Source organism: Alosa alosa, chromosome 13 (genome assembly GCF_017589495.1).
Source record: "Alosa alosa isolate M-15738 ecotype Scorff River chromosome 13, AALO_Geno_1.1, whole genome shotgun sequence".
NCBI lineage: Eukaryota > Metazoa > Chordata > Actinopteri > Clupeiformes > Clupeidae > Alosa > Alosa alosa.
Window position 1 is genome coordinate 9337208 of NC_063201.1, and position 12500 is coordinate 9349707.

At 44.1% G+C, this 12500-nt stretch overlaps 1 protein-coding gene across 1 annotated transcript in view; it reads right to left on the bottom strand.

Moving 5' to 3' along the window:
- dnah5 (dynein, axonemal, heavy chain 5) overlaps positions 1 to 12500 on the bottom strand; it is a 126530-nt gene that overhangs the window by 60430 nt on the left and 53600 nt on the right. Inside the window, 8 exon segments of the mRNA XM_048260674.1 lie at positions 19 to 172; positions 1447 to 1577; positions 2801 to 2973; positions 5237 to 5435; positions 7476 to 7699; positions 8564 to 8777; positions 9655 to 9777; positions 10208 to 10380. Coding sequence (XP_048116631.1) covers positions 19 to 172; positions 1447 to 1577; positions 2801 to 2973; positions 5237 to 5435; positions 7476 to 7699; positions 8564 to 8777; positions 9655 to 9777; positions 10208 to 10380 — 1391 coding nt within the window.

Genomic DNA, 12500 nt, shown 5'->3' on the forward strand with positions numbered 1-12500 from the left:
ATGCAGTAATAGGCTGACCTCTCCGGATGACAGGACATTATTCATGTACTCCAGGAAGGACTCGTCTTTGATCTCATTGTCGGTGAAGATGAAGCTGATGCCACGACCCTGCTGGCCGGCCGTGCGGTACAGCCCCTTCAGATCGTCCATCAGGTTTGCCGTGTTGTAGGATCTGTGGACACACACACACACACACACACACACAGCCACATTAACTCATGTACCAGGCTGACGAGTTAATCAGCTGGTTTAGTGAATGATCAAATCACTGCAGGGCTTTTGACTTCCTAAATCTGGGTTTTCCACCTCTGGTTCACATCCATCCATTCAGTTCAGTTCAGTTCAGTTCAATTCAGGTCATTATATTAATTCCAAATTAATTTCAATACAATTTGTAATCTTCCATTTGTATGGCGGCTTTAATTAAAGAAATTGTCTTCAAGCCAGACAGATTCAGCTGAACAACTGATTATTGAACCATACAATTTGCAAGATTAAATTAAAGAAACACTGGTTTCTGGTACAAAATTTCCTCCTAAAACAATAAAAAAGGGGATTGATTATGCAACAGCAAGAACAACAATCACCACAGCACCACGATCACACAATGACGCATGGCACAGCGGCTAAGAATAGTTCTTAGTGATTGCGTCTCTAGATGTTTGTAGGGATTTTTTTTGCTGCGTGTGTGTGTGTGTGTATGTGTGTGTGTGTGTGTGTGTGAGAGAGTGAAAGAGAGAGAGAGAGAGACAACATAAACAAACAGCAACAAACAAGAGGTATTGTCCACTGAGAGTTATTGTCCACTGAGAGGGTCCTTCCATTCTGCTGTGTCTGACCCTGGTGTGTGTAAAGAACATGGAACCACTGACGCATCCTCAGTCACGCATTCTTAGACAGACTAAGCCTCGTCCGCTGCAGGTCAGAGCCAGATTTGGCCCAGCAGGTCAGCTGAGCACACAGAGTGTGCCGATCTCTTTGGTCTGAAAGGATCCGCTATCACCCCATTAACGAGACATAATGAGAACATGGACTGGGGGGCTCTGATATGAATGGGATAATAGATTACTAGTCATCTCGGTTCCAGGCACAGCTTCTAGAATGTGACACCATGACAGTACTTGGAACATTAGCAATGAATACAAAACTAATGCCTTGTTTTCACTCTTTCTCTCTCTCTCTCTCACACACACACACACACTCCTTCTGACTATCTCAGACATTAGCATAGAGAATAGAGAGAGACCGACAGAGGGAGAGAGAAAGAGAAGCAGAGAGAGAGAGAGTGAGAGAGAGCAAGAGAGAGAGAGAGAGGCAGTGGGAGGACATCTCACTAACTCTGTGAGGGTAATCTAAAAGGTTTAGTTCACTGACTCTGTGAGGGTAATCTAAAAGGTTTAGTTCACTAACTCTGTGAGGGTAATCTAAAAGGTTTAGTTCACTGACCGTGTGAGGGTAATCTGAAAGGTTTTGTATCCAGCGATAAAGGAGGCCAGTCGGGTAAGACTCTGTTTCCCTGACCCCCCTACACCAACCAGAAGAGCATTGCCTCGTGGGGTACGGATGATCCGTGACACCTGTGAAGACACACACACACACACACACACACACAATCACAAGCCAGATTACTGACATAATGAGGACAGGGAGGTCAAATTCCCATGTGAGAGCGGCATTTTAAAAACCTTTCTGGTCTGGTATCCCATTATTATCAACGGCTCTGAAACCAACAGAAGGCATGCCTTAGACTAATTAATCAGTCAAGCATAGAAACATAGAAAAGTGTACATGATATTCAACACAAGAACAAGACAAGGTCCATCATGAATTATGCGACTCTTTATGATTATACACATCCTCTGAATGATTAGTATAAGTATAGTATATATACGGTACTCTTTTGATCCCTTGAGGGACATTTGGTCTCTGCATTTATTCCAATCCGTGAATTAGTGAAACACACTCAGCACACAGTATACACACAGTAAGGTGAAGCACACACTAATCCTGACGCAGTGAGCTTCCTGCTACAGCGGCGCTCGGGGAGCAGTGAGGGGTTAGGTGCCTTGCTCAAGGGCACTTCAGCCGTGCCTACTGGTTACAAGTCCGAAGCCAAAGGCTGCCCTAAATTATATGTGTATGTGCTACAACATAAACATCATTATCACAAAATGTTGCTCATTATCACAAAAAGTCTGTCTGAAGATGATGTCCTCTCTGCATAATTGTATCCTGCATAATCATTTTAAGACACACAAACACACACCCACACACACACACAGAGTAATATATGGATGTTTCCCTCTGTGCAACGAAGCAGACTCTATTGGTCCACCATGAGTAGAAACATTCTTTAGTTTTCAGACAGGGTTGCTCAGTTACGTAACCATAGACAACCAAATGAGGCCCTGTTCATGCACAGTCATCCTTACTGAATTATTAATTGCAGCCAAAAACCTTCTGCAGCCCACACACCTGAACTTGCATGTCCTCAGTGATAGGACGCTTTTGCAGTAGGCCTACAAAGCATATGGATCTTTATTCTATATTTCAAGATTGTATATGCTGTTGCATTTTTTCTGGCCAAATCCAATATAAAAAGTGTACATCTGCATGTGTTACTTCTGTATACCCATATGCAAATCATGGCACTTTTCATGTTGTAGCTATCGAAGACTGCGGTTGAATACACTTTAGCAGGGCACAGGGTCCCTCTCCCCTGCCGATGCTGCACTGGAGGGAGGTGTGTGTGTGTGTGTGTGTGTGTGTGTGTGTGTGTGTGTGTGTGGGGGGTGTTTACCTTGACAAGGTGGATCATGGCGTCTCTGAAGAACACCATGTCCATGCCTGCCCCGCGGACGGTCTCGTTGTACTGCAGCAGGAACATGTTCAGCCGTTCCATCAGGCTCTCATAGGACGCAATGGGCTCGTACACCTTCGGCATGTCAAAGTCCGCGTCCTCCGGCTCCTCTCCTGCCAAGAGGACAAGGAGACAAGGTACATACCGGTAAGACTTTGTGTGTGTGTGTGTGTGTGTGTGTGTGTGAAAGAGTATGGTCTTGAAATACACATTCGGACAGACCTTTCACCCCAACCTTCATGTATCTGCACGAACGCACGCACACACAAACACACCCACACACGCACACACTGTTCTAGAGGGACCACTGCAGCACATTTTCCCCACGCTTCCGACCAGATTAAAGCCATCAGGTTATTACACGGCCACTTCATCAACTAAACCAGAGATGTCAGCTAATCAGCGCTGGCACTGATGAGCTCTGTCAGGCTGGAGTACAAGCTGCACTAATGGCTGATGGGAAATGTAGTAGTATGTTCCAATAGATAGCCCTCCCAAGGGCAGGGTGTGAGAATCCTAATAATGACTTCATATGGATTTATACAGTAGATGCAATCTCAATTAATATGGAACTACAGATAATGCCTGAATTCATATGGGTTTACAGATGCTATCTGAAGTGTATTCATATGGGTTTACAGATGCAATTACTTTCACTGGTAGGCAGGGCCTAATATCAAATCAATTGTATACCAGTCAAGGGAAGCTAGGTTTTTAATTGCTTTGCAGCTGCAGTTGCCTTACAACTTTTCATTCAAGTCTATTGAGGCTTATAGGTTATCTAGGCTTCTTGACTGTCTTAATGCCATCAGGGACTGGATGGCAAATAATGTCTTATAGCTCAATCCAAATCAAGCATGTTTTAATTATTGTTCCAGATGGCCTTGTTCCCATGATAACGCAATGTATTGGGCCTCCCTGCCTTGCTGCCCACGCCAATTACTACAGGCTCATATTCAAGCAGTCCTTGTTAATGGATACCTTTGTTGAATAACTGACCAGATCCAGCCTCTTCCACCAAAGAAATATCAGCAAACTGACACCTGTCCTTTCAAATAGCGAACAATAGATGTTGATGAATGGCTTCTTACTAGGTCCAACAGATGGCCTCCCATTATCCTTCTACTTAAACTTCTGCACTGGTCCCACCTGTTGCTTATAGGATTCATTTTAGAATCATACTCAGTACTACCTATGAGTATTGCTTGGTCAGGCCTCCGCATTTGTGGCTGATCGTCTTCATTCTCAGTTCTTTCAGATTGAATAATCTAAACTTACAGTCAGTTTCACACAGCCTTAATGGAATGCCCTAGCCACATCTGTAAGGTCTGCTGAAGGTTTGCAGTGTGGGCTGCTTAACTCATTGAGTGCCATACGTTGAGTGCCAAAAACGTAATATTACGTTTTTTAGCTCTTTATTTTTAAATTACGAAACTAAACACTCTAACACACCTTATATGTGATTTTGGGAACTCTGTGATGAATGGAAATGAAATATATGACGATGAAAAACTCATGAAAACGCACAATCTGGACATTTTATCTGGACATTATCATAACTCGGTTGCCGCTTTGGGTCGAATCAGTGACGCATGCACGTCAGGTCAAAACCAGGCCATTTTCGTGGGTCTATCACTAGGTGGCAGTCTCGCCAGGTCTCGCTGATCACTTCCCGGAAAGTTTACAGGCAACACTTCATATTTCATGAAAGAAGATATATCTCCATTTCTAGAAAAAAAACAGCGATTTTGATGAAAACTAGCCACTGTTTAGCTTGGGATTTCTCAGGAACAGAGGCGTGTAGAAATACACGGTTTGCACCCACATAGAGCTTAAAGTCTCATCTTTTAAACGAGCGATTGTATGTGTTCATAGCTGTAACACAGAATATGCTGTGGCTGTACAAAAATCATCAACAATGGTCTAGATTGCTGGCACTCTAGGACAAAGCTTCCGAAAACAGCTTTGCATTCAATGAGTTAAGATATTCCCATGCGATATGAGTACTTACGAGACATTTATTAACAGTTTCTAATGGTTCATAAACGTATTCATATTAATTCATCTTAATACACATTGAAATGAATGGTACCGTAATTTCCCAACTATCAGCCAAGGTTTATACATTGATTTTGCAAAATTTCTTCAGCTGTGAGGTTAAAACACGGGGGAATTAATATGGTATTAATATGGTTTTGTTTTTTTAACTTGCATACAACACTGTCCTGCGGTTTATACACAATGCGACTAATACACAGGAAATGACTAATAAATGGCTTTGTGGTTAATGTTAATAGCTACAGGAGAGGCTACCAAAGCTCAACCTGTACTGGAATACTCTTGACCTCTGCATGACCTTTTTACCTCTGAGTGTACCTGTGGCTTCAGGAGCGTCTCGCAGGAAGTCCACAAAGTAGGCGTCCACTCCGCAATCCACATACGCCCGCTCGGCCTCCCCCAGCTCCTCCTCCACCAGCCGTGCCAACGTGTCGTCGAACCAGGACACGTCGTCCTGCGACGTGAAGCGGTCAGCAATCACTCGCTTACACTCGTGCTTCCAAAGCCGCAAGAGGATCTGAGACACACACACCCAAAGTACACACACATGTGAACACAAACAATCATGTTCTGGAGCACATTTTGGCTTACTGATGACTCATTAATGCACGCGCACACACACACACACACACACACACACACACACACACACACAAATATATGCACAGGAGCTTGGGTCTCCGTCAATCATGTTGTGGACATATAGTTGACTCATTGCTGTAGAGAACACACACTGTCCATAGACACATGTACACACGCACGCACGCACGCACACACAGAGAGAGAGAGAGAGGAGGGTGAAGAGGGCTGTCCATGGAGTTTACATGGAGATTAGACTGACCAGCCATAAGAACCTGCACTTCTCTCTGAGACTTATAATCCTTCACACACACACAGACACAAAACACTGGTGTGTTGATGACCTAGCTCAGTGGAGTTGAGCAACCCCTGGCACACACACACACACACACACACACACACACACACACACACACACACACACACACACACACACACACACACACACACACAGACACACACACACACACACACACAGACACAAAACACTGGTGTGTTGATGACCTAGCTTAGTGGAGTTGAGCATGCCCTGGCTGATGCTGGGCACGTCCCTGAGGTTGAAGATGTAGTGGTTGGCCAACGTGGGGAGCAGAAATACTATACCAGACACACACACACACACTCACGCCTCCTGAATAGACACCTACACACAGACACACACACAAACACAGACACAGACACAAACACACACACACACACACACACACACACACACACACACACACACACAGGGTTCTAAATGAACCTTTTTGATCACCAGCCAATGTGGCTGGTAACTTTCTAAAGTTACTAGCCAATCAGAATTTCTATTAGCCAATTTTTTTCCGGTGAAAATAAGAGAATTATGAGTTTATGAGATGAGTGTCACTGAATGCATTTGGTCTTTATTAACATTGTTGGCATGAATACGTACCACAAAATATACACAGAAAGTGCACTTCACTTCATTTCATGTTCGGGATCTCTATCTATCTATTCCTCTGTCGAGATCCTCATCCCCTGCTTCATTCCTATTCTCGCCCCCATAAGTCTGTCCCAACCACTGACGCATTTAGTTCAATTTTAACTTAATAAAAAGGAGATATCAATTATCATCAACAATGCCAAGCCAGCTAGAACCTGCCACTCGTATTCTCTCCCTCTCCTGCACACTCAGACGCGTTCTCAATTAAATGGAGTAGCATAGGGCCTATGTTCAAGTTGGATCTTTATAGAGAGGACCCCAAAAGTATCATCTTTATGTAACATGCTGTTGGTGCATGTTGACATTGTATACTTTCTCTAACAAGAGTGAAAAACAGTTTGCAGTACAGCTACTATTTTTTGGCTAAATGTTGGTCCCTCCTCTGTCTCATGGTGCCCTACGCACAGTGCGTGATGCATGTGGTGGTGGTGATAACTGATCAGGCTACCTTTTTAAAACTGAAAATTTTCACCTACAAGCTCCTCACGTTCCATCTTCAGCTAACTCCATAGACAATAAAATAAACGATCTTGCTGCTTCAGGTTTTGCAGCCTCCGTTACAGACACCTACAGCCTCCTGAATAGACACCTACATGACATCAGCCCCCCACAAAGGAAATAGGTAAACACAATGCGTTAATTGCGTTAATATTTCGTAATGCATTATGCATTTGTGTTATGTAAATGTGATAGGTACATTTTACTTTACTGGCTAACTCCAGTAAAGGAAGTAGGAAGTACTGCCGGGGGATATATGACCGAAAACAGAGCCTTATGTATCATGCATGTAATGCCTCATGCATCACCGGCCAAACTGGCTAGTAAGTTTTTATTAACACCCGCCAAAATAAATTTTAACCCGCATTTGGAATTTTGGAACCCTGCACACACACACATAACACACACACACACACACTCACACACACTCAACACACACACACACATTCTGAACAGTAACAACCATACACCCAATCACACCTACTTTACAACCCCCCAACACACAAACACACATACCTCAGGTGTGTTGATGACCTCGTCGGTGGAGTTGAGCATGCCCTGCCAGATGCGAGACAGGTCCCTGAGGTTGAAGATGTAGTGGAAGTTGGCCGGCGTGGGCAGCATCTTCAGCTTGGTCTGCTGCCAGAGGTGCCGCGTCAGGGGCACCAGGTGCGCCACCATCTCACGCACCACGCCACCAAAGCCACGGGCAGCGCAGTAGTGACCAAAGCCAATCACACCTGCCCACGAAAGGGGAGAGGGTGAAATGGGCACAAGGAAACGACAGCATGCTAAAACACACGTGCATACATACACAACACACACACACACACACACATTCACTCACATACACCCTCTCAGAGAATACACACACATAGACAAACAAATATCCAGAAAGACACACACAGACAAACACATCTCCATACACAGAAGTCACCACAATCACACTTTTCCTCCAACCCAGAGTACATATTCATAAGAAAACCACAGAAGACTCAGGCTCAGAGAGAGAGAGAGAGACTCATGTACAGACACACACATACACACACACACACACATTCACTCACATACACCCTCTCAGAGAATACACACACATAGACAAACAAATATCCAGAAAGACACACACAGACAAACACATCTCCATACACAGAAGTCACCACAATCACACTTTTCCTCCAACCCAGAGTACATATTCATAAGAAAACCACAGAAGACTCAGGCTCAGAGAGAGAGAGAGAGCCCAAGTAGTCAATCAGAAATTGGCCAAAGCCATAGAAGGTGTGCCACTGACTGACCAAGATCTTGTCGATGGAGGTGTTGGAGGGCAGGTGCAGTTGAAGATGGAGAACTGCCTCTTCAGGCGCCAAGTGGGATGTCATTACGTCCGCCTCCTGGGTGGATCATGGCCGCCAGGAACTGAATGTCCACAATGTTGGTGAACTCGCCCGGCTTCTCTAGGTTATAGAAGCCATTCTGTTCCATTAGCTGACGACAATCTCATTGGTAACCTGTGATTGTGATGGGAGAGAGAGAGAGAGAGAGAGAGCCTCCAAGTAGTCAATCAGAAATTGGCCAAAGCCATAGAAGGTGTGCCACTGACTGACCGAAGATCTTGTCGATGGAGGTGTTGGAGGGCAGGGTGCAGTTGAAGATGGAGAACTGCCTCTTCAGGCGCTGCGGGATGTCATTACGGCCGCCTCCTGGGTGGATCATGGCCGCCAGGAACTGAATGTCCACAATGTTGGTGAACTCGCCCGGCTTCTCTAGGTTATAGAAGCCATTCTGTTCCATTAGCTGACGCACAATCTCATTGGTAACCTGTGATTGTGATGGACACACACACACACACACACACACACATGCACACACGAACACACATGTACAGACACACACACATACACACACACACACACACACACACACACACACACACACAGCTGAACATAAGCGCTAAAAGATAAATGTAGGTCACACATGAGGCAGTCTTATAATATAATTATAAGTATATAAATGCTACATTGTAACAGAACAGGCATCTTAATCCTTCTAGTGCCTGTAGGAGATCCAGCGGGATGTTCTCCACTCTCGACTTCCCACTCTCAAATCTCAAGCCCAATCTCAACCTAGCACTTGGGTTATCGGCAAACGCACACTTAGATGAGAGAGACTCCATTTAAAGCGAAGCTGTCACAAAGCATGGTATTAATAACTAATGTTATCATGGGCATACTTTTAGGGAACATTCTATCCATGGAGACCACAGCAACAGACTCTTTATAGGACAACAATAGAGGACATGTCAGTGAGCACCGAGATCGTGTGGGAGACTGTGGTGTGTGTGGTACGGTCTCATGTTTCTCTCACAAATCACATCAAAGCCAGCCCAAACACACCACTCCCAAGCCATATGTGTGACCGCCTTTAATAATAGATGAAGTACCGGTTGATTTGACAGGACAGATGAAAGAGTTGGGGATGGAGGAGGGGGGTCTGTTGAACATGTTGCTTTTTTTATCATTTTCTTTCTGGTATTATTTCAATTTCAAATAGATGCATGGAAGCATGTTAGAGCTGTTTCATGTGCTGTTTAGCATTAATGATACAGGGAGGGTCTATCTGAGTCTGTGAGCACTCGTTTCATATACTCTGTTTTTGTATGTGATGTGTGTGTGTGTGTGTGTGTGTGTGTGTGTACCTGATCCCCCCACTCGTTGATGACAGGCATGTTGATGTCGTCCACAAAGATGGACATCTTCTTCCCTGCAGGGGGCCCGTAAGTGGTGCCCATGCGCTTGTCCACATAGCTCTCCACAGTCCTCTACAAACACATTATGGTCAGGGCCACAACAGGTGCATAAAAGGGTCATCTACTATCTGTATGTGTGTGTGTGTGTGCTGTCAGTGAGGGACTGTGTGTGTGTCTCTCTCTCTGTTTGTGTGTTTGCATGTGTGTGCATGCATATGCATATGCATATGTGTGCTTGTGTTTCAAGGAGACTTCAGTGTGTACAGTAGGTGTGCAGCGTGTGTGTGTGTGTGTGTGTGTGTGTGTGTGTGTGTGTGTGTGTGTGTGTGTGTGTGTGTGTGTGTGTGATCTCTGATTCCTCTATCCCTCTGACTCACAGGATCAAACCACGGCACATGCTGAGCCCACAGCTGTCAACATGTCACTACAGTGTCCTGTTCTGTACAGGAAGACAACCCAGCAACCCAGCAAGCAAACGTGGGAATGTCAGGGGCATGTTTACCTGAAACATTAGTGGGGTGGTGGCAGAGGAGAAGTTAACGCTCTTAGCCGTGTGTGTCTCGGGGTCGTACTTTGACATGTACGATTTGATGATGACTGTCTTGGCGGTGCCCTGCTCACCAATCAGAAGCACAGCCTGGGGACAGGAAGAGACAGAGCAGCAGCAGGTCAACCCTCATTGGTTAACCCAGCACAGAGTGAGGTCAGAGAGGGGTCTGAGCTACACCAATCAGAGTTTAAAGGAACATGTCAACCTTTTGGGAAATGTGTTTAGTGGCCGTATACCCCAGAGTAAAATAAGAGGATAAATGCCCTTCTCTTCTCTGTGCCAGGGTATCTGCATATTTTTCAAGTGCAAATTTAAAGACTTTTAAGACCTTTTCAAGACATCTAAATGGAAAAAATAAGACTATACCATGCCAAAAAAGATAAATATGACAACATAAAACTGTTTTATGCAATGTTTTATTTTACTAACTTTAACACCTTTCCCATTTTGGATGTCTACAGAAGTTACCAAATATGGGGACTGACTGTTCTTCACCTGTGTCTGTAGTAGCCTAGACTACTTGCCAAAGACATGTGTACTGGACTGGATTCTCACAATTTTTTTTTTTCAAAGATAGACTAAAGCTATTTAAATATTTTAATAGGCCTACTATATAACGCATTTACAGATGCGTTTTTTCTTCTTCTATGTAGCCAGTCACCGACATTCAAAAAAACAGAATATGCGGTTTGCAAAGTACTGGGAAAGGCTGACAAACAAGCCTATTCACTTCCCTGTTGGGTAGGCTAGGCCAGCAACACACGCTGGAGAGATGCAAATAGATGAACTTAACGTGTTTTCTTTTTCTGTCAGTCCGTGGTTTCTTCATAAATTGTGCAGCAAATCACTCAGACGAGTGAAAGAAGCACCGGGCATAATTTGACCAGCAGTCTTCACTTCCATGGTTTAAGAAACGGTATGCTGCTAAAAGATTGACATTTTCATTAAAGCAGTTATTTAGTGCATTACACCTTTGGTTGGCAAGCTTGGACTTGAGGATGCTTTGGTGTTGAAGAAGCTTTGGGGTTGAAGATGTTGACTGGAATTTGTTTCGTATTTTTGCCCCTGAAGTGGGGAAAAAACAATTAGCTAATTGGTTGATATGGGTGTGTGTGATTGTGACAATAATAGGCAGAGAATGACATTGACCATTTTCTCCTGTTGCTAAGTCACTTTTCAAGTCCAGGCCTGTCTGGAGAAATGATATTTCGCCTGCTTAATTAGAGGCACTCAGCGGCAACTCAACCTAAGCAGGGGGTGTAGTGGTAAAATAAGAGGTGAGTACACTATCAGTTCTGTGATCACGGTAAGGTGGACTGCGGTAGCGGGTTTTTAAAAAAGGCATTCAGAACATGTTTAATGAAGGTGGAGGGCAGAAACAATATTGTATGGGTGCATCGTAGGCTATAAATGCCCTCCGATGGCTGCAGATAATTGCAGTTTAACAATAAACAGAAATTCTAATCTGAAGTACCTGTCTAGTTTTATTCCATAAATATATTGTTTTTAGAGGTTCCATGTAGTGGCTGTTGACATGAATCAAACATGTTCTGAATGCCTTTTTTAAAAACCCGCTACCACAGTCCACCTTACCGTGATCACAGAATTACCACTACAGTAGGCCTACACCCCTGCTTAGGTTGAGCTGCCGCTGAGTCCCTCACATTGAGCGGGTGACATCTGATTTCTCCTGAAAGGCCTGCACTTGAAAATTGACATAGCAACAAGAGATTAAAAGAAATAGTCAATGCCATTCTCTGCTTATTATTGTCACAATCACACACCCCCATATCAACCAATAAGCCAATTATTTTTCCCCACTGCAGGGACAAAAATAATAAACAACTTCCAGTCAACATCTTCAACACCACAGCTTCCTCAAGCCCAATCTTGCCGACCAAAGCTGTAATGCACTCTAAAATAACTGCTTTAGTGAAAAAGTCAATCCCTTAGGTTCAGGGATGTAGTGGAGGCTAAACGCAAATACATTCAGTTTATCCACCTCTGAAATTTGGAGAGACGGGCATATTTTTTCTTGCCGTTTTCACACCTTTAGTGATTCCCGTGAAAAACATCTTCACTCTGCAACCACTACACTTCCTCCAGTAGCCTTCTACGTCTTGATTTACAGAATGCAGATGACACCCGCACAGAACAAAAAAAAACACTGGTCACTTAGAAAATTGTGGTTAAAAAAATACACGAAATCGGATGGAGACATTTTATTCGCTCATCGGTCCCATAC